The 27,127-nt window shown below is 42.5% G+C and overlaps 1 protein-coding gene across 3 annotated transcripts in view; it reads right to left on the bottom strand.

The window, feature by feature from the left end:
• The window catches only part of DIS3L2 (DIS3 like 3'-5' exoribonuclease 2), a 180,146-nt gene that overhangs the window by 69,290 nt on the left and 83,729 nt on the right, over nucleotides 1-27,127 (bottom strand). For all 3 annotated transcript variants that reach the window (XM_077184037.1, XM_054639416.2, XM_077184038.1), the window contains exons 11-12: nucleotides 17,224-17,303; nucleotides 2,055-2,167 (exon numbers count right to left, since the gene is read on the bottom strand). In XM_077184037.1, coding sequence (XP_077040152.1) covers nucleotides 2,055-2,167; nucleotides 17,224-17,303 — 193 coding nt within the window. The remainder of the gene's footprint in view (nucleotides 1-2,054; nucleotides 2,168-17,223; nucleotides 17,304-27,127) is intronic.

Here is a 27,127-nt window from a genome sequence, read left to right as displayed (position 1 = left end):
AGACCACTAGCAATTACACAATAACTCCCCTTCTGGTTCAGGAAAATTAAATATGTGGCTTTATTTAACTTCTTTTGGAGGATTAGCATGGTGCTAACCTCTCGCAGAATCACAGCTGTCTTAGGAAACAGTTTCATCAAAGGAAAGCATATTTTCTACAAGAGTCATGGTACCATCTTGTTTCAGACAGCCTGGCTGTGTTCCTTTGCCCATCCCCTCGCTCCTTTTCATCTCTTGCAATTAAAATTTTGAAAATTTCATCATCTAACCTAGTTTGTTATTTTAAAATGTGTTTTCGGCAGGGCAGAAGTGAGGGTAAAACACCAATCCTGACTGCTGGGCCACAGTAGGCGAAGATGAATTGAAGATTAGGGGCAGCAGGTAACTTATGCTGGCATTGCACAGGACTGGCAGTGCTGCAGGGAAAAGGCGCTTTGAAAGAAAATTCAATTAGCTTCTGCATCCAACTAGATTTTCATGAAAAATGTCTCCTTTCTTTATAAAAATCTTCCTTCTTCCTTGACTAAAAGAATCACATGGCCGCAAACCACCAGATTTTGACTTGGAAATGCTGCCACAAGATCCTCCTGGAGTACAGCTTTGCTGCCCCCAGTGACATCCCCCCCGGGCCAGTCCACACCTCCCATCATCGAGTCATCCATCAGAGGGGGAAGCCAAGGGCTCATCACTGGAGAAACTGCAGGATTGGGAAGACTGGTGCCAGAACTGCTGTTTCCCTGAGATACACATTGCTTCCCACTTGTGGAGAACAGGAACTGAGCTCTCTCAGCACAGAGCAACTGTGTGCTTTTGGTGTCCCTACTGACCTGGTAGGGACACTTTGGCATTGCTGTCCCACCAGACTCCCTGGGACCCCCAAAGCTGTGCCTTGCTGCTTCTACCCAAAGAAAGCTATGGAACAGCTGCTAAAGGTAAACAGCTTGATATCAAACCATTAGAGCTTGATTCCACTAGTGTAACATAAATCATTTTATCATCCAGAAAGTGAAGAGAGGACACAGGAAGCTACTGAAACAAGCATTATTACAAAAACCTCCCCAGATAACAACCCTGAAAACATCCAGGAAGGGAAGGGACAGGAAGAATCACTCCTAATCCTGAGTACCAAGTAGGACATGTTTATTCATTATAGAAAAGATGTCCTGTCATTCCAGAAGGGGCTGTGGAGACAAGGACTTCAGCCTGACTGAATGGGAGTGTGGGGAGAGGCAGATTAATCTGCTCCATGAAACTGCTTCAGCTCTTCATGCAGCTGATGCCCCAAGCCTGCACAGGACACTGACAGCCAGGTTTTCCAGCTTCCCCACACACACAGTGCCAGTGGTATCTGATGGGCTACAAAATGTTTCTTCACATTCAGATTGGCAGATGAGACTGAAAATGAGACAGCCACAGACAAAGCCTACATATTTCCTTTCCAACAATGTTAAACCTGAACCTGTTCATTTGTAAAGCTTAGAAGTCAACTTCAAACTTGAGCTTAACATTTGATTCTGATAAGCTAAAATCAGTGTAATTTCAAGCATCCTTTCATTGCATAATGAAGGAACACTATTCCTCCATTATTTGGGATATCCAGATAAAGTAAGAGCATGAACCTTTTGTTTTACCTCAAGATGTTTGTTTGTTTATTTGAGTGTTTTACACCCTACTCTGATACAAATCCATTTCTCTGAGGCATTAGTTGGACTCTTGGACCAAAGGCAAGACAAAATCCTCCACATCTGCCAATCTGAAGGTCCCAAAAGCAAGGCAGAGGAGCCAGCTTGGGTGGGTCAGGCTTTGCTCAGGTCAGCACTGACCAAAGTCAGAGGGTCACAAGCTGCTGCTCCACCCCAGCCTCTCTCCATAAGCTCCAAGGTAGTGAGCAGTTATACCAGCTTCTGTGTTTCCATCAACTTACTCATTTTTGTACATGTCCTGCAATAACAGCCAGATTTTGATTGCAAGCTTCTGAAAACAAACCTTGAAAATGAATATATGGTAAATGGAAGGCACAGTCATCAGACAGACAAAGGAAAAGCTGTCCTTACCTTCTGCACCAGATAGACACTGGTGGCCCTTTCACTTGCTACTTTATCCAGGGCTGTCTCTTCCAGTACGAAGTAGCTCACATCTGCAATGTGGACTCCCACTTCCAAGTTCCCTGGAATTACACAAGGAAGTCAGTAGGCTGTGAGCAGAAATATACTGATGACATATTTAACCCTGACTCCTCTCCCCTGCCCCCAACCTTTTTGCTTTACACTGAAATCTCACAAAACCAATACTTCTTTCCACTTCTTCCACCTGGGATGAAAACCATGGTCTCTCAGGACACTCTCAAGTTCACCACCACTGTGGCTACAACATACAAGTGAATGTACACAGAAGTGAATCATCAAGTACAGAGGAAATGTGAAAACCCATCAAAATCATTCCAGTTAGGAGCTTGTAATAGTGAGCCCAGTCCTTATCCCTTCACTGCCAGGCAACACCTCACAAGCACACAGGCAGTGCAGGATCCCATTTCCCTGGTATGGAGCAGTCAGTCCCACACACTTGTGGGTTATCAGAACTGCACCAACCTGGTTGAGCCCAGTTTGCTGCTGGGGACATGGGAAGTCTTCAATTACTTTGGATCAGGCTATGCAGAAGTGCAGCTTTCCACTAGAAGAATATTTCCACCATTACTCTGCCTTTCCTTCAGATTTCGCCTTTTATCCTTTAATTAGAGTCCAGTTTAAAAGCATCTTAAGTCAAAGTTAGGCTGGAAAGGAGTACTACTGAGGTTTATCATGCGGTTTTGGCAGTAATTTGGATTTGGAAGTAGTGATCATCCTCAGCTTTGGAAGTAATTAGTACCTGGGTCCAAGAAATTCGGGCTTGCTAATCCTCAAAGCAGCCTATTGACCTTTGTTTTCTCTGGAAGGACTAGGCTGGATTTGAGGTGCTTATTTGTAGAATAGTTCTAAGTGCAGCGGGTTCCTAATTATAACACTTGGTTCTTTAGAGGAATTCACTAACCTCTTGGTATCTATAAATATTTTTTCTTTCCTTAATTTTTTTTAAGAGACAAAGTAAAAAGATCCCACACTGGTGACAATCCTGTTTATTTATACACCTTGCAAAGAACATTATCAAAGCCTTCTCTCGAGTGTCACGTTTTTGAAGGATAAATGGTTCATAGCTGTTGTCATTAAGCAGTACATGTGCCCGTGTGCCCTTCTGATGGATACCAGAACAGGATTTCAGCAGAGCAGGAGTGGAAACAGATGAAGAGGAAGCACGAGAGAGTTCAGCTTCCTATTAGTGGGAGACACCCAGCCCACTGTGGCCCAGCTGGGAACTCAGGGAAATGAACAGCCCACCCTGCAGAGCTGCCTGACTTCATAACGATTTAACCTCATTAAGCCCTGTTTGCACAGCACTGTGAGTACTAAAGCATAACCTTGCTTTTTGAGCAGCCTTTGTGCATCGACAGAGCACAGATGTAAAGGCAGCAGAAACACACACAGAAGGCAGGAGGGATGGGGTTTAGAAGTGCCCACATAACCTCCAGCCACTGGAAGGGCCTGCAGAGACTAAATATGATGGCAGCAGGGAGAGAGGGCAATAATCCCATTGCACACCAAGGGACAAATTCCACCACTTGTCAGGAAGCTGGGAGCAAAGACTGCAGATTAAATGGTTCACCTCAGAAAGCTGCCTACAGCTGTGTTGTGATATTATCACATGCCTTGAAAGCTGCTCTACATGGATTAGGCATCCAAGCCTGAAACTACTTAGACAGTAAGTCTTAGACCAACAGTTCAACCAACAAGTTTAATATTACACACGCTCGAAGCCAACACACTCAGAAGGTAAAAAAATATTGAATACTTTGAAGTCAATATTGTAACGTATTGACCCTGCAGGCAAATATTGACTAAAGGAAAAGGAGAGGGGGTCATTACATCATGCCTTTAATCACACTTTAATTCAATATGTGCACTGTTACATACATGAACTTTTTGTCCTCGACAGAAAATCGACAAACCAAGAAAAATCTCATTGCATGAGATAATAAAACATGGAGTCAGCCAATGAAAACACACTGAGCAGAGTTAAATTTCATTCAGGTTTCCCACCAGAGCTTCTAAAAGCCGGGGTCAGAGTGAGCCCCTTGCTTTTGAACTTTTAATGGAAATTCTATCTAAATATTTTCTTACATACATTGACATAATGCAAACTGGCAGCTCTTGGGTTTGTCTTGCTCATGTATGAATCACCGTATCTCCCTCACCCCCAAAATATTCAGACCAAGAGAACTTGAAGATACAGCACAGTGATCAACCAATCTGATTTCTCTCAAATCATTGCTTTTGAATGTGCTAGACAAAATACCAGCCTAAGCCTGCACAGAAATACCTGCCTGCTGCTCTCTCCCTGGTTTATTTGCTAATTAAAGTGAAAGAGCATTATGGATAGAGAAACACTATTCACTAAAATTCTGTTCCAGGTCCACAAACTGTTTTTCTAGTCTCATTAATTTTTATGACAAAGTCACAAAAGGAACATTTCACACTGTAAGTCTCATGTTATTTCCCAAGGAAAAAAGAAAGAGCAGAAGTGGCCTGAAAGGGAAAGCGAATTTAACCAGGAGTCATGGAACAAAAAAGTCTTGTCAAAGAGATCAGAGAAAAGGGGTAGAGGGCAGACACCACATGGTCCACACACCATAGGCCAATACACACGGTCTACTTGACCTCCATTTTGTTGAAAAAAATATACTTTTCCAGCAAAGGGAAACTACAAACTTTGCCATGTAGTTCTCCATTGTGACAGACTTTTTATATCTTAAATTTCTTAGAGAAACAAGTACTTTTACAAACTACAGATTTTTTTCATCCCAAATTCTCTAACAGGGAACTTAAAGCTGCACAACAACTCCTTATGCTAGATATACACTACCAGTATAAGGTTAGGGGTTTTTAAAAGGAATTTACATTAAAATGTGCAGAAGATTAAGCCAGACACTTCATATGCTGCTATTAAAGCAATAGCTGCAGGGAGCATCTATTGCAATGAAAAATGCTGAAGGCACTTGGATGGCTTCTTTAACTCAGGATCTCTGGGACTCTTTCATTTAAAATCATTTCATCTGAAAGTGGATGCAAAACTGTCATGCCATTCAAATTCTACCACTGCAAAGCTGCTCTTGGGAGATGTTTAGCAATAGGGAATGCAGTTTAGAATCAAGCAAGGCATGTTTTATTAACCAGCTGAGCCCTGTAAGCTCCTCTCTGCAGCCACAGAGATGGAGACAGGAGCATTGTCTGAATCACAGCCCAGCACTGCAACACCCAGTGAAGAGGCCCTTTGCAATGAGGAGCTCTCCTGAGATCTGCAAGCAGAAAGGGAAAGGGATGGGCACTCAGCCACCCAAACCCCCCTTGGGCCAATGCTCTGTGCCAGCAGGACAGGACTTGTCACCTTGCTGCAAACAACACAGCTGTGATGCCACAAGCAGAGAGGACAATTTCCCTTTCATTTACCATCACGTGGCTGAGAGAATGGCAGAACAGAATGGACCTCACCAACTCTCTTGGAGCTCACCAAGTGACAGAGCCATGAAAGGCAGGTCTCCCCCAGCACAATGGGCACACAGTGGTTTTAGAGAAGGTTCAGCCCCCTGAGCTGAGGACCTGGCTTGTTTGAACCCACCCCAAAACTTCCTGTGCATCAGTATGATGCTAATATCAAAGGAGAGCAGTGGCACCTTGCAGGAGAACACAGAACAGGCTGTTTCTTTTTTTTTCTGCTGATGATCTCATTCTCTATGACAAAACAGCTCAGAGAACTTATTTCCTTCTTTATTGAAAAAATTATAAACAAAAAGGGATTAGTAAGAAGGAGCTGGAAGAGAAGGAAAAGGCATTTTCAGCCTGTAAATGCTTCATAAGATCTGTCAGCCCAGCAGGTCACGTCAAGCACTTGCCCCTGGAATTAGAAAGTTGAGTTGAATGCATTTGAACAGTATGTGAGGGAACACACTGGAAGCAAATCCCTCTTCTCTGCCTTCAGCAACCCTACTCAGTCATAGCACAAATCCAGAGACAAAGCAATTTCACTTCAAACCCTAGCATATGTGAATTTTAGGGCCATATAACTGAAAAACACAGCTCTTGAAGGATAAAACATCAGAAAGTACTTCTCTACTATGCAGACACTCCCCCATTTATTTCCATTTCACCTTCAAGCATCATCATTCTCACGAGGGAAGTCAAACATGAGCAAACGTGTTAAGTCAACTTAAAATCAAATGCCAGGGTTTTGGGTACATACTGTTTCCCACACTGTCTTCACCCTTCAGTGAGGTACAGAAGAGTTCAATGCAAATTGCAAAGTGTTTGCTCTATCCAAAAAACAGCCAACTAACCACCTGCTGCCAGAAGTTCAAGGCAGTCCCAAGCTGTTCCCTGGTTAGACCAAACTCTTGCAGCAAATAATTACAGCTCTTTCCCATTCCACAGCCCTGGGGGTTTCAGGCTGCTGCTATTATCTGCTAAGCAATATTTAGCACCTTGCAAAAGTATGAAAAACTTGCATAAAGAGAGAGAAATGAGGCCTTTAACCTACATGCACATTTTGGTGCTATTGGCCGTGCTACAGAAGATCAGGAGTCTTTATCAAGGGGAAGGACAATGTCTGCCACAGAGGGTCACAGTTACAGAGGGGACAGCCAGAGGGGCTGCAGACCATAAAAGGGTGGACATAAACCTAGTGTAAGTTGCACTGAAGCAGAAATTTGCACCAAGACTTGGGGAAGCTACTGGAACCAGGCCATCACAGACCTTTAACACACACCTTTAAAAGAATGACATGACCCAAATATTTCTGCTTCTCTTTGGTATGTGCATGAACACATGCAGCTCAAGGGTTATAGAAGTGACTATCTTGGCATAGAGAGAGAAGAAAAGAGAGAAAAAAGAATGACTGATGAGGAGAGAAGAGCAAGTGGGAAAGCAAAGAAAGTGCAAGATGGAGAAGTGGAGGAGAAGAGTTTAATAAAAAATAAAAGTGGAACCATGGAAAGAGCAAGTTTTTTGTCTGCTCTGGAGTCTGAAGACAAAGGTGGGTGGCTTTAATTCTCAGCTGAGGTTACTTTTCCACCAAAGGAAGCCCAGATGTTGTTCAAAAACCAGACAGTATGTTTTACTTATTTTAAAATAACAAGGAAAGGGCTTAAATTTTACTTGTGTGCCCTAGGGCCATTTTGCTTTTTGAAGACACAGTGCAACTGAGCATAAATCCATTAACTTGTTTACCAAGAAACCAAATTTTTAAAATTATCATATGATGGCCCTTTAGCCAACTGAAATGCAACTAATTGCACCCTTTTTGGGCAAGCAATAGCTTTTTCCTTCTCTAAAGGTCTCTTTCTTGACATAACCTCACAAGAAGACTCTGGCAAAAGGATCAGATCCTGTATCTTGAGAGCAGGACAGGTCCCCAGGGCACAGAGCAGCAACTTTTCCATACAAACATTTCCATCCACTTAGTAAATGTTGCAACAACTTCAAAACTGGAAAACTGTCTGCCCAAACAAACAACAAACACCTCTAAAGGGTAACAATCAAAAACATGCTGCATGCTATCAAACCCCTCTGCTACTGGTTTGTGTGAAAAATGTCCCTCAGAAACAATCAACTTCACCTACCAATGGCAGAGAGACTTAAACCATCAGGAGCAGCCTGGCCAAGGTTTCAAGAAATTTCAACTCTTCTTTGAACTATGCTTGGTCACTTTTCTGGGGTCTGCAGCACCTGGAGAGGTGGCCAAGGTCAGACCCTTGACATTCACACTGTGGGAGGGGGCACATGCACTGTGTCAGCATCAGGCTGCAGAGCGCTGGCTGGGTCTGGGCTTTGGCTTTGCTCCTTAAATCACAATTAAAACCTTCAATCTTCATCCTCTCCTTGAGGAGCCAGGCTGATGTAAAGATAAAAGCTGTGACTTTTCTCATTTAACTGCTGAAACTCAGGAGTTGGGAGATGGACCAAATCCCCAACATGAGCAGAACTGAGAATGGCCCCAGTTACTCCAAACTGAGAAACAGCATGAGATCACAAGAGAAGGGAGGAAAAAACCCAAAAACATCTTTACATGTTAACTCTCCCCATACTGAAAGTCTTGGCACTTCCTCAACTCCCACAAGCATCTGAGAAACTACTGACAGGAATGGTGACATTGCAAAGTGATGCTTTTAGCAGTTCTAGGAGAAACAAAAAATATTCAGAGTTTTTCATAAAAATAAACCATAACAGGGTATTTGTTACTTTCTTGTTTTCTTCTTTAAGTTAAAAGGTCAATGTTGGACATCATTGAGTCTAAAATCCAGAATAACATGATTCTTAAAGTACTGTTTTACTCTGACCTTTGGCCATTTTGTCCCTTGCATCAACTGAATGTTACAGAGACAACTACAATTGTACAAACCAATTTGTGACTGGCTCTAGGTGAGCAAAACAAAACTCATCTGATCATTAAGTGCAGCAAAGGAGAAGTGAAGATGAAAAGCAGAAATATTTTCTAGACTCTCCATGAGCCATCAGCAATCTTTAAAATAGTTTTAGAATTATGAGACTGTATCTATTACTAAATTAAATTCTGAAAGCAGGTCTTTCATGTGAATTGCATAAAATTTTTGTCTGCAGCAGCTAATAAATTCAGCAATGTCCTAAAACCACTTTATATAATTTTAAAGCCACATTTTATACCTCAAAACAAAGCCAGGACACCTTCACAGGGTGGCACCTCATGCACTGTGCACTACAGAGCCCTCAGTTTTACACACAGACCAGCACAAGCCCCCGCAGGGAAGGTGACCTGCCACATCTGAAGGGGATGCTCAGAGATGGCTCTTGGTCAGCATGAGGCTCTCTCAGGAGAGCAGGAAGGTCAATCCTCCCACAGGAACACAGGGCAGATCTTTGTGCTGGTGGTGTTCCCCAACTTCCAAACTCCCATGAGCTGGAGACAACGATGCTGGCACCAACCAGCTCCAGCCCTCACAGATGATATCACACCACCAGGCAGAGTAACACAATGAGCTCCTTGATGAGCAAACCCACATCAGCTCTTCCTCACCTTGTGACAGAAGATGCTGCCACCCAGACGGCACCTACTACCTACACCTGTCCTGAAAACTACCTTAAAACCTGATGCAATAACTCTGGAGAAGAATGAAAGAGCCCTTCTGTGTGAGCATTACTACTGCACCATTAAGTTGGATACTTATACAAGGAGGGAATTCTCCTGAGGGAAAAACACTAAATTCTCAGGACAAGATTCACACAGCATGTACAATATAAAACATTTAATTGCAGACTGAAGGACACAGGCAATGACACCAAACAGAATAAGCACACTGAATAAGGATTTTTTTCACACTGCTGAGCAAGATACAAGCAGAAAAATACAGATACAAGTGGGGCACAAATATTGCAACAGTAAAAATCAGGAAAGAGCACAGAACAACTGGGGACAGACAGTATAATGATGGAAAACAAAGGGAATGTGACATTCCTTTGATATATCAAATGTGTCCATTGGAAGACTGAGACCAGACACAGTGGTTCCAGCAATGCCTGTGTCCCACCCTCTGGCCATGCAGGTTTTGTCCCCATTCCTGTGATGGTACCTGCTTACACTGCAGAGGTTCACAGCAGAGCGATAAACAGACCTTGTGAGGTGCCAAAGCCAAAAGTTCCACTCAGAGCTATTGTAAACTATATTGATTTCTTTGCAAGACTCAAGGAATGAGCAACTTAAGAGAAGCTACAAACCCCATACACATCAGATTTATCCACTGAATGCCATCACTAATTATATGGTCACATCTGGGAGAACTTCTGGATGACTACTTAAAACTTAGGCCCAGCATGAATCTTTGTCATGCAGACTCAAATTCAACACTTGGAGGATGGATCTTCCACCCTTCATCAAGACAAGATGTCAAGACATCAGCACACAGAGGCAATGGCTGTGCTGCTGTGACTCAGATTGCTGGCTCAGAAAGCAATCTCTGCTGCTGGGGAAGAGTCACCAAGGCAGACTGTCCTGAGCTCTCTCAGCAGCCTCTCAGCAGTGAGGTTTGCAGCCAACACGATGAAGGTAAAACGACAATTTCTGGTATTCACATCATCAATTGTTTGTATTCCAAGACTGATTCAAGAGGCTCTACCAGGAAATCAGCAGTCTTTGAATTTAAAGAGATGGGAAGTGACCCAGCAGCTTTGAGATGTATTTTTGGGTGTAGGATATCATCCTGTTCCTGAAATGAAGGTTTAGAGTGGGGAGGGACCAGCCTCTCTCTACTGCTAGGTCAGTCCCTTTTGGGATATCTCTACTGTACTCAGTAATCCAAGGCTGAGTGAGCATTCCAGGCATTCAAAGAGACCTTGGGATGCAGTGCTAGGCCAAACACATACAATGTACTTCCCCAGAACAGCCTTGTCATTTCTTCACCTTCTTTGGAAATAGAAGGAAGCCACTGAGATTTCAATTTTAGCCATCCAATTGTTTTGTTTATTTTTGGAAATATTTCCAAAACATTTCCATCTGCTCTTGGTTTTACTCTTTCTGTGTATGCAGCATAATAGCCGACTATCAAGAAATGCTGCAATGAATAACATTGTAAGATGTTTTTCCTGTTCCTCTGGGCTCTGAAACCCTGTATTGCAATACATAACAAGTTAAAACAATGAGCCAGTGATTCTGAGGGATTCTGCCCTTTCAGTAAGTTGATAATGAAGATAATATACAGCAGTAACTCCTTTGCTGCCTACATTTAACAGAACATGTGACTGAAGATAACCATGTGGGAATGTACTGCCAGCTATTTGTACCCTTCTAAAGTTTATCTGCCTCACATAGCTTCTGATTTTCATTTGATACATTCACTGAAAAGTCCTGTTCTCTCTAGGTCTGTCTGGTCATCCCCTATTATTTGTGGTTCTTCTCCAAAGACTCTCCAAGTCCTTGGAGTTCTTTTTCATGAATGGAAATCGTAGGCAAAATGATTTTAGATCTGTTTGCACAAGAATTTCTGGATCTTCTTTCCATTATCTGTCTACTTAAAGGCATTATCTTTTTTTTTTCTCTTCAATATACAATCAGACACTCTCTTTTTTTAAGTTTGTATCCACAAATATCAGTGAGATCCACCAGGACACAAAATCCTGCGCCTCTAAATCTTTGGGGAATTGTCCCAGGTCCTGAATTCATGAACTGAAATGATCCGGAAGGCGACTTTGCCCAGAGCATCTCTCCTCCCTGCAGAAAAGTAAACTCACTTTTATGAGTAATTCTACTGGTATTTGCACATCTGTTTGCATTTCTGCAGCCACAGTCCTTGTTACCTTAGTCCTTCTCATACAATATATCTCTTATTTTGTTTTAATCCTGTATCTCTTTGCTACATGGCTTTCTTTGCATACTATAAAAAAAACCACAAACAACTTTTGGGATAAGGATGAGATATTTATAAAATATTTATATATGGATTACTAATCACAAACACTGCCCCAATTTTGCTTAACCAAGCTTTTAATCAACATTCTCACAAGCAGCTTTCAAATATATGCAAAAAAAAAGTTTTAACAAATTATGTTCCAGCAATCAATGCTCTAACTAAATCCAAACTTGCTCAATCACCCCAGTACCCTGATACCCAGTTTAATCCCAGTTTAATGCAATTGTCTGGGCATTTGGCTCACTCTATTTCCCTTTCAGCCACCAGCAGTTTGGAGCAACCTGCCCTATTCCCAGGGGAACTGAGGGGAGCCCCAGGTCATTAAGTTGTCCCACCAATTTCAAGAGAGATGTTTGGTGGAGAAAAGCAGACTCAATTCAGCCCTGATTCCATCCAACTCTGCACTTGGAAATTGGAAGTGATGTGTATTTCCTCACACAACCCCACGTTACCTCAAAGAGGAGACAAAAGGAGACAAAATATACTGCACACACTGCAGCTCCCAGCATTACACAGGAGCCTGCAGTGGGGCACAGCAGGGACCTGCATTTGGCACAGAGAGAGCTGAGAGCATTTTGCATATTCCAATGAATCTGCAACCACAAGCCCTCAATAGGAAGAAGGAATATGTACCTCTTTCTAATCACTGCAATATGTCTTTTTCACTCTCCTGGTGACACAACAAAACATCCCCAGATTAACCAGCAGGTAACAGGAGAGATGAGCTAATTATGTCTGATACTAAAGTAAAATTTGACCAAATGTTACACACAATCCCACTCCTGGTAGATCTTATTTTATCTATATTTGACTCCTGCAGTAAACTTAAGCAAATTGCAGTGTATGATCATTTGACATTTGAATCATATGTCAATGTGTTTCTGTCATTTTCTCTGCAGGTCTGGTGTCTGTTCAGCTTAAATAGCTTACAAAGAAGGAAGCATAGTAATTTCATCAATTATTTTTGGTAAATAAATCCATACTCATTTCAAAAGTAATTTTTGATCCAACAATAGTTTGTCTTCAGTGTTTATCTTAAGCAAAGATTTACAAACTTACAAAAATATTTACTCCATTTACAAACTCTCCTGAAACTCTGTCCTACAGGGACCAAAGGGATTTGCTGAAGGGTCCTGTACCACATTTTGCTAGAGCAAATACCACCCTGCAGTCCTTAAGTGGCCAGGGAGACAAAGCTGAATAGAAGAGGGAATATTTACATCTTAAAAATCAAATGTAAGTGCACAGAAATTTGCAAAATTAAAAAATCCTAAGTGTTAGCAAACTATACCAAGAAAGAATGAAGGTCAAAGGAGAGGAAGAGCAAATGGTCTTCTGAGATGGTAGAGAACATCTTGGGGCTGCCAGGGCTCTTGAGGTGTTTTTCAACTGCAAGATTCTGGAGCTCACACACCAGGAGATGTCTACTAAGCTGTCCAGGTCTAAGAAAGGCAGCCCCAGAGCCTGGAGGCCTGCAGTGGACAAGGGAGAATTTTATCAATATTTGGCAAAACATTAGTTGGCTTTACCAAAACATGTGAAATAGGCTCCTTGAACAGAGATCTAAGTCTCAATCTCTGCAGATCTGTTCCCAAAAACTACAGCTCAGAAGGAACTTTGTGCTAAGCAGAAAGGTCATGCTGCACTCTTCCCAGATTTGGGTCACAAAGAAAAGTTCTCTTCTTTGCTTATACCCCATCATGACACCTACAGAAACATAATGTGTTTGCTGTCCCATTTCCCTTAGGTACATCTGATTAAAATTCACCAACAGATTGAATGGATTTAAGAGAAACAGAAAAAACCAGGGGTCTGCACACTGCAGAAGCCTCATTTGTTTAGGTCATCAGGCAAACACTGGGAAGAGTCAATGATTGTATCTATTTATGGCCTCACTCCAAAATGCAGACAGCCAGTGTCACTAAGGACGTGGAAACCAGGGCAAAGAGTCTGCAGAGTGTATTTCTGTTCTGCAGTACAACAGTTCCTCCTAAAAAAGATGTAAATTACTTGAACTTAAATTACTTTGTAAAAGACTGTAAGAATACAGGAATGAAAGAAAAACACAAATGAGAACCATGTTAGTTATTAATATACAAATAAAAGATGTACAGAGCTCTGTCAGTACAGCCCAAAGCACTGCTTTGATATCAGCATCAAAAGACAACCCCCCAGAAATACTTCCCCATCATTTCTGCTGCATCTTTCCCCATCATGGCCTGACCTTTCACTAGAAGGAATTATCTGCCTTGAAATGTGCCAAATTCCATTTCTACTCCTACCGGTAAGCAGCCTTCAATCATGACTGCATCAGTCGTGTACATTACCAGAAATACAAGCACTGCTAGCAGAGAATGCCCAGAAGAGCTTTGGAAAGTGTGAGAAACATGCCTGGCATCACTGGGACTCACAGGTCACCTGCCATGCTGAGATGAGAATAAATCTTTAAACCTCTGCACCCTGGGTGAAAACATTCAGGCTTGAAAATAGTACAGCTGTTTTCTGCAACATCCATACAACCAGAGAATGGTTCTGCTGTGCCTTCCTGGCTGCAGCAATTTGCTAGAAGACGTGCAGAAAGGATCACAAAAGAGCATTGACTGAAATGAACTTGTTTAAAACCTCAAAGTTCTACAAAGGCTGTAGAAACTAGGTGCAGGCCAGAGCCATCTTTTACTCCAAAGTTATGCTGAATCATCTAAATGGAGTACAGTTTGTTCATATTTCTGCAGCTGTTACATAAATAACCCTATTTTCCTTCTTTATTGGAGCTGATCTCTTTTAAAATATACACTCACAAATGTGAACAGCAAGCTCACCTCCCTACTGCTATCATTAAACAATAACGAGGAGCACGGCTGTTAATCAGAAACAGACTCCAATATAAAATCCTCTCAAAACCAGACTGGCCCACTTAAAACATATATCCCTGGAAAAGTTTCCAACTGCTGCAATATCCTACTGCAAGCTCCATTAAAAATAAAGCTCTTCCCACAGCCATCCCATGCTTCCTCTGCTAGTGACACCCTGCTACTGGGTAGTGCTTCATGATAGATTTGTGAACTACTTCAGCAAAAAAATTCCTTTCCACCTTTTACTGAGGATGCAGCACGGGTGAAACCTCCATCCATTGACCAGATCTGATAGGAGGAGGGTGGAAACTCCACAAAGTTGCAAAGACAGTAGCTTATCTCTCTGCTTGTTGCCTAAGATCCTTCAAAGCAAAGAAACTGTCACAGTCTTGAATAAATTAGCAATGAATGCTCAAAGACAATTTAATTCTCAAAAATCTTCTGAAATGCCCTGATTTAACAGTCTGATAAAGGAAGTGTGGGCAATTAATGTGTTTTTTGTAGAAATTCAGTGTGCTATACACCAACAGAGAATTCTGAATTAGGTTCTGCATTCTCTGTTGATTTTTGGAGATCTCCTGACATCATGAGGATGCCAAGATATGTGGTTTGCTCATGTTGGGACTTTTGGTGAGGTTTTTTAAAGTGTTTTACATATGGGCAAAAGGGATGGAAAAAATAATAATTTCTTGTAACCACGTTTACATTTGGAATAAAAGCTGCGTTAACTCTTAACACAACTTTGCCCTCATGAGGGATTCAGCCTTGCCAGACCTGGACACGCTCTTAACTTCTAAAACAGCTCTTTGTCATAATAATTGCAGCCATCATAGCAACTTTTAGAGCCAAAAGTTCACAGGGTACCTCCAAAACATGTCAAAAGGCTCTACAAGCACAAGATTAAGGTTCCCATAGGGGCTCTCCTAAACACCAAAGAGCTGCAAACAGCCACAGTTTTGCAAGCAAGTGAACACAAAGAAGTGACCCCAAAGGACTCCCAGCACTGGTTTTGGACCTGTATAAGTCTGAAAATTCCTGAAAAAATTTAAGTCAAAGTACAGATACCTTAGAAAATTTCACTTATGCTGATGGACTTATTACCCCTGCTTTCTCCAGCCACATTTCATGGGCTTATAATAGTACCCTACATAGTGCCACAGGGGCCAGTGAACCACAGACTGAAAATCACTGAGCAAGAAATTAAATTCACACCAGGACAAAAAAGTAACAAGTCCAGAGAGAATCAATTTGCATTCAAGAAAATGTCCCAGGAACTTGTGATAGGAGATAGACCTGGGTGTCTTCTGCCAGCTGCAGGTCTCTGGCTAAAGTCCCCTGTGCCAGAAACTGAAGAGAAGCATGTGGCCACATCCCCAGCTAGACAGAGCCCAGTCCCAGCCAGGAACAGGCTGATGGAATGAACATTTCTAAATTCCCCATCAGGATGCAAATTAAGGACTGTGGCCACATCCCTCATCACTACCTATACCCACAAGCCCCAAGCACGAGTGGCAGGGCTGCCATGGCTTTGCAGGCTTTCTGGCAGAAAGAATTCTGAAGAATTCTTGTTCACACTGATACTTTGTTTGAACACTTTCTCCAGATGGCTTGTGGGTAAGAGAACAATGCAGATGTATGTACCACAAAGCAGCTCACTGAGTGGCTCCTGCAGCAGCTAAAGCCCACATGTATGTGAACAGTAAATGGTCAGAAGCCAGAGTTTCAACACCTTAGATCTGAGGAACTGTGGGATCACAATGCTGTCATAAACCTCCAGTGATTCAGATGACAAAGTGGAAAGAGGGAGAACAGAGCTCAGCTTAGGATCTCTCAAGAAGTCTTTCAATTTTCTGTGAAACAGAATGGCATTTTTTCCTTAATCTTGCCTCAAAATTGCTGTTGTAGAGTACAATTAATTTTATTGGCTTCAAATTGTCTTTCACCTCTGCTTTTTTTATGCATTTTATAGCACTGTTATAGTACTCTGTATTTGGGTCTAAATGACATTACAATTCACTGGCCACATTGCACAGTATGAAATCAACTTTAAAAAGTGGAAATTATGTTTTGGATGTCATCATATTGTGATGATAAGCAAGAGCAAGAAAAACTAAACACACACCAAAAAACCCCACCAACCTTTATCTTCATTATTAGGGGGGGATAGGTTAATATAATCATGCAATATTTCTAACCAAGCCTGTTACTGGATCTTATCAAACTAAATGAGCCGAGCTTGGATGGCAAAGTAAGCTTACAGGAGAAAAGTTCCTTTGGTCATAATCATCAAGATTTGGCTTCTGGAGCTTTACTTTCTGTTCTGTTGGCTTACGGCATAGTAAAAGTACAAATAAGGCAGAAGAGAAAGCTCAAAAGGCAATGAGAAGAAAAACACAACTTATAAGGCACACTGTGTTCATCTGACAATTCCCAGCATCCCATAAACACCAAAAACAATTCAGGCAGTGACCTTCAAAAGACTGGATTCCTTTACCCACGGACTGTGTACACAAGGTCAAAGTTCCACTCGACTTTAGCCTGCAGAAGTGGTGTATTAGCTATTCAGCTGTAACTCCCATAATGACAGGAGACAGCTGAGATCTGCTCAAATCAAATTACAGCTCTGATTATGCAAAACACTGTGGCTCTGCATTTTCTAACACCAAGTCTGAGTGCAGTTTGAAGATGTCTGCTCCAAGATTTCTAAAAACAAGCAATTAAAACAACAGGAGAAGAACCAGTTTATTACTCTACTTATATTTGGCAAAGAATACTTCAGGACAAATTATAGATACAAGTGTGTCAACAGTTGAATACATACACTAGAAGTATTTTGTAAATTATATCTCATACCGTCAGGGAGTTGTTTACAGGACAAAGCATCATCAAGATCTCTGGCAGTTGATGGGTCGATGGTGAAAATGCATTCTTTCCTATCCAAAGAAAAAAAATAAAAGAAAAATTTATCTCCCAGTCATGAAGAAGGTATCAAAACACAGAGCCCATCACAGACATCCAGACAACAACAACCATGTTTTCAGAAGACTCTGCTGAAACATCTTCCAATCTAATCTGAATTCTAAATCTAATTTATTTTTTAAAAAACAGTTTAGACAAGTGAATCTCCTTGGGTATTTTTTCATTTTTCTTTGTGGTTTAACTGCTTGGTCTTAGTAGCTTTCATTTCATTACAGATATTCCCTCACAAAAACTAAACAATTTAGCCCATCAAGTTCACTCCAAAGAAACAAGCAAGAAAAAGTCTAGATGCCTTGCAGCTAGAGTAAAAATAGATTGTTCCTAATTGCTAAGTTAAATGGAACACAAATAACCCTCATGCCCATGCCAAAGAGTGGATGTCACAGCATCTGACACTCCATGAGCACAGCTAGCACAGAGCAGGCACTGAAACACTGAGCTGCATGTGACAAAACTGAGTGAGAGTTTTGGTCCCAGTAAAGACACCCAGGAAATGCAGGACTGTATAAAACCTTCACTGCCAATTACAGACCAAAGGGAAAAGCAGGTTCAGTAGGAAAAAATGTGAAAGTTATAGGAAGGGCAAGCTCCAAATCAGCTCATTAGATCTTACAAATCAACTTGGTGCTCAGGAAAAGCTGAACATCCTTTTGCACGTGCTGCACCAGGTGGCACCTGGAATTTGCAGCCCTGCCCTGGAAGGCTCACAGGTATGTCCTGTAGCAGTGGGTGGCCTAACACTGGGAACACACCAAGCAGGACCACAGATATGGTCTGTGGCCACACAGATGGGACAAATAAAGCATCTGACTCAGGGACCATCACGTTTAATAGAGCAGAGCCTGGCACCAGTGAGACACAAAACCTGAAGCATTCAACAAATAAAACTTGCTGAACTCCTCCTTCAGGGCCTCCCTTCATCCCAGGCTGTCCTACAGCAACTTCTTTCCCAGACCTCTGGACTACAACAGAGTTTTCCCAAGCACTGTGAGGAATGTGAGACCAGAGCTGAAGAGCAATGAGGTCAGTACAGTAATGGGTTTGCTGGCTTATTTTGCTTTGATCTTAACTTTTAGAGTAAGTTCAGCCCCTCCCTAGTTAAAAGATCCCCAAGCACAATGGCATAGGCTGAGGCTGCCATGGAAGAGATCAGACCACTGCTTTCCTTCTTTTCTCTTTGCTACAGAAAGACTGATGGCAACTCCCTTCTAGAGATGTATAATGTAAACACACACTATTTTCCTTACAGCATAACCACTGGTATTACTCCTGGGGTAGGAGAGACAGGAGGAGAAAATTACAGTGAATTCTTAAAGGAGCAAGTGTACATGAAATTAGAAAGTGTTTTTGTATGGGTGCTATCTCACTGAGAGCAGTGTCCCCAGCTTTGCAGATCTACCACTTCCATACTGAAATGCTCTGGGTGGTATTTGCTGGTATCAGACAGCTGGCAGCATCTATCTATGTAATTCCACCAGGCACACTAAATAGAGATTTTCAAAGACATAAAAATCAGTAAAGCACTTCACTGCCTTCTGAGACTTTGAAATTCTTTTGGAATATGCTGGCTTTCAGATTGGATAGCAAAGCTGCCTTAATCCCCAGATGCACATTAGTTTCTGATCCTTTGCATGCATCTAAACAAATTAAGAGACTGTGACACTGAAAGATATAAAATCTTTCAACTACACCAGGACTGATCTGCTGGTGCCAGCACTAAAAATCAACCAATTTTTAAAGGTTTACAAACAACCTTAATTCCATAAAGATCTAGTCCTTAAAATTCCACCTCAGGATGGAATTTCAGGATACCACCACTCCAAGGCACCATGCAGCTCTCTTTAGGGAGCTGTGCATATGCAGATAGAGACTCCTATACTACAAACAGAATGGGGACACACACATGTGCCAGCCTGCATGTATTTATACCAGGTCCCATTAATGCACAGGGTATAAAGTGCCCTCCCTAGCCACACCCAATAAATCTTTAAGTTATTTAAAAGAGTCAACTGAATGGACACAAATGGCTTGCTTTATCTAGCAAGTGAGCAAGAAAAAAGTTTAACCTGGTTCAAAGAGAATGTAGGTTCCTGTGTCAGGGGAATACAGAGCTTATCCCAGATGTTCAGGGCCTGCTACCACAAGCATCTTCCACCCATTGTGAACTGTAGCTCCAGGCAGTTAAAAAATCAGCACGGTGGTTTCAACAAAGTGCATATTTGCAGCCTGCCCTAAATAGAAGTGAGCAGAAAAACAGGGTGCCAAATATTTTGCCACATTTATACAATGGTAACAACTAATGGGCTGTTTTGCTGAGATGTATTTGGCCAGTCAAGTCCACTGCAGAGGCCAATGGTGGTCCCAGTTCAGAGAGTCCAAACCTGTAAGTCTGGTGGGGCAGCCCCAGACTCCCTCTGTGCTCAGCCCTTGGGGACATGGGGCTGGCTCTGAGCTGTCTCTCAGCACAGGCATGGCCAGCACAGGCACAGCTCACAGCTGTCTGAGATACATGAAGGCACAGATGCAAAGCTGAAGTGAGGTCCAAATTCTGATCTAGCATTTCTCACCAGCTCGGATAAGTTTAACCACCAGGCTCAGATCTGTTTCTCCTTTAGAACTATTCAAAGGACTTGGACTTGTAGCTTGTCACAGGCCCTTTATTCTGGGCACAGACTGCAAGGTGAGGTAAGAAAGTCACTGAGCAAGTAAAACAAGTCATGATACTCCTTGGCATAAGGATATTGCAGAAATGTGGCAGAGCCAATGGCCAGGTAGTCAATGGGACAAGAGAAGCCAACCTCAAAGCAGAGCTCCAAGTCCACAGCAGTCAGATATTCCTGGAACACGGGCCTATACCTGGATGAAATTTTCTGAGTAAATTCAGCTCACCAGTAACAACATTATTAAGTGTGACAACATTATTAAGTATTCTGGTTTTCAGTTTTTATTACTGAGGAAGTTTCAGATGTCCATAGGAACAAGGGCTGGCACGTGGGATCCATGGAATGATGGGACTGCAGCTCTGAGCCTGAGGGTTGCACCCTGCACACATGTTCCTTCAGGGTATGGTCTCATATTCGCACCTATCTCCTGCTTTTCCTCCAGGCCCAGTAGAATCACTTTTATCTCCAGGATGCCACAGAGAGCTGTCTCTCATCCTGGAGAATCAGGCAATGCAGTGGAAGCAATGGTAGGAAAGGCTGGGTGTGGGCAGCACAACCTGCCTGCTGTTCTGCAAATTGTCACCTCCCTTCACCCACAGCAGCCACCCCTGCACAGCTGAAAAAACCACCTGGGTGAAGAAACAACACTGCTCTCAGCTATGTGGCAAGTATGCCCTGTGAAGGGGAAGGGGCTGACCAAATTCCTGCCCTGACCATGCTGTCAGGCCGTGCAATACCCTAAAGGCTGTGGCAGGAGGGATCTCAGAGAGATCAGACCACATTTCTGACTGTAACCAGGAACAAGACCAGCCTGCAGCGAGTTGATTCATTAAACCACAAGGGACAGAATGTTTCATGCACCTGCTGAGGAAGATGTTACTTAAATCCACAGCTACATGCACACACATTTGCACTGATTAACTACAGGTATATACGAACTGGCAGTGTCTCCATCTTCTGGAGGGCCACCAAGGTGACCTTGTGGGTTAAGAAGTTTGGTCATCCCCCTCTCTCCCTTCTTTCAGGGCCTTAAAGGAAGCATCTCTCATTGTCATCACACCTAATAAAAATCAGGTTTATTTATTTCAAATTGTCAAAACATATTTGTAAAAGCAATGAGACGATCTAAGTCCACTTGTTCCAACACACAATTTGGTTAAAAGAAAATGGTTTAAGAGATAGAGACACACAGAATTAAGAGATTTTCTGGTCCTCATGCTGGAAAAGACTGGAGATACATATGTGCCTTTAAGAACCCCTCAGCACTGGTCAAAAAAAACCAACCAAAAACCCAAAAACATTTCAGTGTGGAAACTTCCACTTTTTACAGGACCATCTTCAAGTAAAACAGATGTCTAATGCAGGTTTGCAGAGGTGAACTTGCTCTGGCATGGAGTTTCTGCCAATGGAAGAACAAAACCTTTCCTCCCTTCTCCTTGTTTCAGAGGTTTCAAGCACCAGAGCAAGGCAATGCCAGCAAGACTTTGGGAGGATCAGGGGAACTACTCACAACTGACCGTGGTGGACCTGCAAGCAAGAGTCAGGAAAGCAGGAGCCACCCAGACTGCCCAGACCCTGCCAGCCCCCAGCAGCACTGGCCAAGCCACCTCCAGCCCCACAGCAGTGACAAGGGCCCTGCTGTAGCTGGCTCTGTGTGGCTTCTTGCAAATCAACCACCTGGGGAAAAAGAATTATAGAATAGAGCACTTAGTTTATTACACAGTAATGACAGTGTCAACCTATACAGGCTGGTATATCAATCCTAATTTAAGGAAAGCTAATTAAGTGCAGTGCTCTTTGCGCAGCTTCAGGAAGACTAATTAAAGCAGACAAGCATGTCTGCAGAGCAGTTAGTCTTTTTACCTTTAACAGGACCTAAAATAAATGGCTGGTGCAGCAGTAGAGGTAAGATAAGTAGTCTGTTGGTGAGCTGGAATTACCGTCATGGTAATTAAAATGTTCACAGATCACAGGATTGCAACAGCAGTTTGTTTTACTTTGTGCAAACACATACATCTATGTATACATCTATGCTAAGGTATTCACAAGAATCAGCAGAGAAAACACTGCACAGTTGGTGCCTCAAAGACTGGTACAATATATTCATTTTTGCCAGTGAAACTGTTCAGAAGTAACATACCACTTAGTTTAACCATAAAATATGAACACCTACGACATCAGGAGATTACAAATTCCAGTGGTGAGGGCTCACTCTTTGCTCAAGACAGAGGCTACCTGCATCAGGATGAAGCATTGCAATGGTAAGCCATGGGCTCAGGCAGTATTAGAGGCAAGGCTTCTGGCATGACCACCCAGCTGGGCAAAGCTTGGGTGTTAACAATGCCATTTTCTTGCTGCTTGGAGAAAGTGCCAGTTTTGTACACAGTAGACAAAGCAGCACCCTACAGATCTTCCTGTATAACTCAATGATCTTCCCAAGCAGCAGCACATAGATGAGTCAACTCCCCAGTGGAGACATGGAGCCCAGATTTTCACCACAAATAAATGCCAACAACATGAAATACCAGTCCAGAGAACTGCATGTACCCACCAGAGCATCAGAAAACCCTTCATGAAGCAAGACATTGTCCTTACCAGCTGGTGTAACCTCTCACAGCAGGCAGAGGCCTTAAGAAGCAAAGTATGACCCAGCTATTCAGGAACCAGGATGGAGGAATTTCACCCCAGGCAACACAAGCACAAGTCAGCTGGCAGCCAAGCCACGTCCATGCTCCTGGTGTGACACAGATCACCACTCCTCCTGGTCCTGGCAGCAGCCACCACCATCTCAGGTCACTCAGGCTGAAGCCCCAGCTTTGGCATTTGTCTGAACTTGGACTGCTCAGGAATGAGGCTGTGGGCAGAGTTTAGACTGCCAAGTCTCACGAGAGAAAAAGAGAGATTCTCTGCAAGAAAATCAAAGCACCTAAGGAAGGTGCTGAGCAGGGAATCACTGGAAGTCTTCCAACAGGAAACCCAGACACAGGGGCTGGAATAGAAGGGAATGGAAGGGAAGTGAACTAAGTGGAACAGAATAGAACTGTTTCAGTTGGAAGGGACCAACAACAATCATCTCATCCAACTGCCTGACCAATTTAGGACTGAACAAATTAAAGCATGTTTTAGTTAAGGGCTTTGTCCAGGTGCCTCTTAAACACTGACAGGGTTGGGACATTGACCACCTCTCTAGGAGACCTGTTACAGTGTTTAACCACCTTCTTGGTACAGAAAGGCTTCCTAATATCCAGTCTAAACTTCCCCTGGTGCAGCTTTGAGCCATTTCCACATGTCCTGTCACCAGGGCGAAGAGATCAGCACCTCCCTCTCCACTTGCCTGTGTTAGGAAGCTGACAGAATTAAGGCACCTGAACTTAAACACCTTATTTATCCCCCACTATTCTGACTCCCCTCCCATGGGCAACTTTCACACCAAAGCAGTCTCCAGTGATGTTCACTGGACATTTACAAAGACCAACACATCGAAAACAACTACAAAAGAGAACAAAGAACACACCAGAAGCCTGAAGGTGGCTGAAACCAGCTGTCTGTGAATTCCAGCATTCAAGACTCAACCAGCTCATTGACACCCTGCCCCACCCCAGGCTCAGCTGTCATGGCCCACAGTCCCTCCAGTCATCCAAAAGCTCCTGAAGCACCAAGCTGAATCTTTTGCAGAAGTATCAGCCCATTTCCAAAGTCCAGGCTGCTTCAGCTGGAGGTGAGACAGGAATGACTACTGTTTATTAAAGTTTCAGCAGTGCAAGCCTTCTTTAAACTCGAATAGGTCAGTGCTAAGACACTCACAGTACGACTGACTGCATGTCTAGACACTTGCAGTGCATTTACATTCTTCTAGGGACTCCTTAGATTGTCCTGTTCTCTCCACTTTGTGCATACATACAATAGCCTGGTGGGAGTGAAAGCTCAGCCTCCTGGTTTACCCATATTGACTCCAGCTCAAAGCTGGCAGTTTAAAATTAAGCATAGCAAAGGCACTTTTAGAATCTTAAAGCTCTTCAGGTAATTTCTAAGACCCTGCTGAGCACCATCTTGCAAAAGCTAAGCAGACACCATTTCTCAGAGCTGGAAACAGTTGTTTTAATTTGAGAACAGGCATCCTAGAGCTGTCAACTCACTCCAGTGAATGCTACTAACATTTTTTCACACAACAATCCCATTGTTATGGCAACCACAGAAATCAATCTCGTTCTTCAATCACAAGTAAACCCAGCTAGACCACAGTGTCGGTGCAGGTTTGTTACAAAGTGCCAATAAGCAAAGGATCAATCTGCCAATAGTCATCACTCAAATCAGGACAAAGTACCCTTTCTCCAAGAGAAATTTCAGAGACCAATCAGTGCCTGAGCATTTGAGACTTCAACATCTCACTCCTAAAAGCATTTATTACTTGTAGTGTCTACCACATTTGTCACACTTGATGCTGGCAGATTTTAGTTAAAACCCAAGAGTGGCTGCTTCCAAGACAGCCTCTTAAAAGGAATATATTTTAAAAATATGCCTGCAAGAGAAGTACCCTGACAAATCTCTGATGGCACTCTGAATGCTTTGTAACAGACTGACAAAGATACTTGACACATCGCAAAACTCTTTTGGCATGGTGCATAAATTTAAAAATGAATTATAATTATAAAATAATTGGAAGCAAAAACTAATCTCTCCAAACACTGAGCATTATAAACCCCCAAGAAGTCCAGCAGAGCACAAAATGCATTGAAAGCCCAACTTCAAACCAGCACTACTCTCTTTAATTTCTCTGTGTTTATGTTTTAGCTAATGTCCTGTCCTGGTTCAGAAAACAGACCTCGGTCCAAGAGAGCAGCTGACAATGACTCTTGGTGTATTACACATCTACAACAATAAACTTTCACATTTTCACCAGGACTGCTCACTGGATTGCTGTACCAGAACCAATTATTCCTTCTATTTATCCTTCTATTCTTTCCTCCATATTTATGGCCTCCAAGTAAGAGGGAAGACAGAAAAAAAAGCACTGCAGTCTTATACCTATATAGCTTGAAAAGCCAAAATATATTTATAAAGGAGATCAGAGTCTCTGGGAGGCCAAGCACCAGCAGTATTTCCTACAAGTCATGCTGTAATTGTGCCACAAATATAATGAGTTCTCTGCACCACCACTATCCCACGCAAGAAAGCCAAGTGTAATTGAAAATGCACTGCATTATATAAACTATTTGAATCATAGATGCACAGTGCAAGGGACACTAGGTCATCCAGCCCCCATAAGTCAGAGCCAGGCTGCTCATGACAATACATTTGCAAGGACTTTCTCCTCTATGGTATCAAGCATCTTTAGTGATGGAGTTTCCAGCCCTTTAGCAATCTACACTACAGTCTATTTTGGGTTGCACAGGAAAGGCTTCCTCTTTGTTTTACCTCACTTGTCCTTATAACACCCCTTTCTACCCTCCCACCATCGTAAATGATTCTCAATTTTCATTTTGGTCCACATATTTTTAACTATCAACTACTATATCTTTCACAAACTTCTAGTTTCAGTGTTGGCAGATACACATTGAACAGTTAATCCTTCCTTGTAAATCAATCTCTTATCTCCCAGAATATTTTTGCTAGTCTTTTCCAGACTGTCCCACTTCTAATCCATGCTGTGATATCTCCAGGACAGCTCTGCCTCATACACTTGCATTTGGGCCATCTATGTTACGATTTATGGGTTGGTTGGTTTTTTATGGAGAATAACCTGGTAACAAAGATCCAATCACCCAAAAAATGAGACAGATGGACAGGTTAAAGCAAGTTTCAGATCACACCATCAGAGTGGAACCCAAGGAAAATACTGTTCCTTGTAATGACCAGCCTGTCCTTGTGATCAGCTCTGAAATACCACACCAGGGATACACCACCTCACCAGATGGAGTGGTGCTGGGTTTCTTCAGCTACAGCACCAGAGACAGAAACCTGGGCTGACACCAGGACCTGGACACTTCATCTCTTGTCCACCCTGTGCTATCTGACCTACAGTGAGAGCAGGGCACCAACAAAGCACTGTGATATCAAGTAAAAGGGCAGTATTTGGCACACCTGAACTACCCCAGTTAACACATATAAACATGACAGGCTATGGCACTTTCCTCTGCTCATCAAAACCCCACTTTTGATCCAGTGGAGTCCAGTAAGAAACAGAGACACTGTCAGACTTAAGATTTTATCCTCATCCCCTTCTTTTATTCCCTCCACTTCTCTCCATATAATAAATATCCAGGCAAGAACAAGACTGTATGTATAACAATCAAGGTGCAAAAGTTTTCTTTTACCGTTTTCCCCAGCTAAGCAGATTTCTAACAAAGCAAGATTAGGTGTGATGGCCTACAAGATCAGAAAGCAAAAATTCTATCCAACCACACACCACCAATTCTGTCTGAAGCTGCACTTCCAGTGATCACATGCATCTTCCTAGAAAGAAAAAGGTGAAGTTGCCCTGTGTCTCTCTACACCAGGCACTGGTAACAGTATCTGAGAGCACAGAATATGCATTATTTTGTTCAAAACAGGGTCACCATATTTGCTGTATCTATACTGTAGCAGAAAATATGAAAACAGAGAGGAGGACCAAAAGAAGCCAACCAGAAGCAAGGAGCTGAATCACTGGCAACAGCACCTTGAGCATATTTACTCCAGAGCTTTACTTACTCAGCTAATGGCAGAGAAATGAGCTAACATGAGCTCTCCTCGTCAGTCCAAGAATGGTACAGTCCCCCAGACTGCCTGGAAAGCAGAAGTAGCCAGAGCAGGTACAGTCACCATCACCAGGTTCTGGAATCAATCCTATTACAGAGGAACTGGATCTGATATGCTTAGACACCACTGAATAATCCTTTGTAAATCACCTATGTATCTAATCCAATGTATCTCTATGGAGAACATTTAATCAGTCACAGAACAGCTCAGTGAGAGCAGAGATCACAATCTGGCCCTTTTTGTGTCTCCACTCCAAGATAACAGTCAGTTCTGAAGCAATGTTGCTTATACATTTGCTAAACAAGTCATTTCTCAGTTTCCATCAGAAACCAGAGCATACTTACATATCCTATTATAGCTGAGTAAGACTTGCTTTA

The sequence above is a fragment of the Agelaius phoeniceus genome, chromosome 10 (genome assembly GCF_051311805.1).
Source record: "Agelaius phoeniceus isolate bAgePho1 chromosome 10, bAgePho1.hap1, whole genome shotgun sequence".
Lineage (NCBI taxonomy): Eukaryota > Metazoa > Chordata > Aves > Passeriformes > Icteridae > Agelaius > Agelaius phoeniceus.
This window is presented reverse-complemented; position numbering and strand designations above follow the sequence as displayed.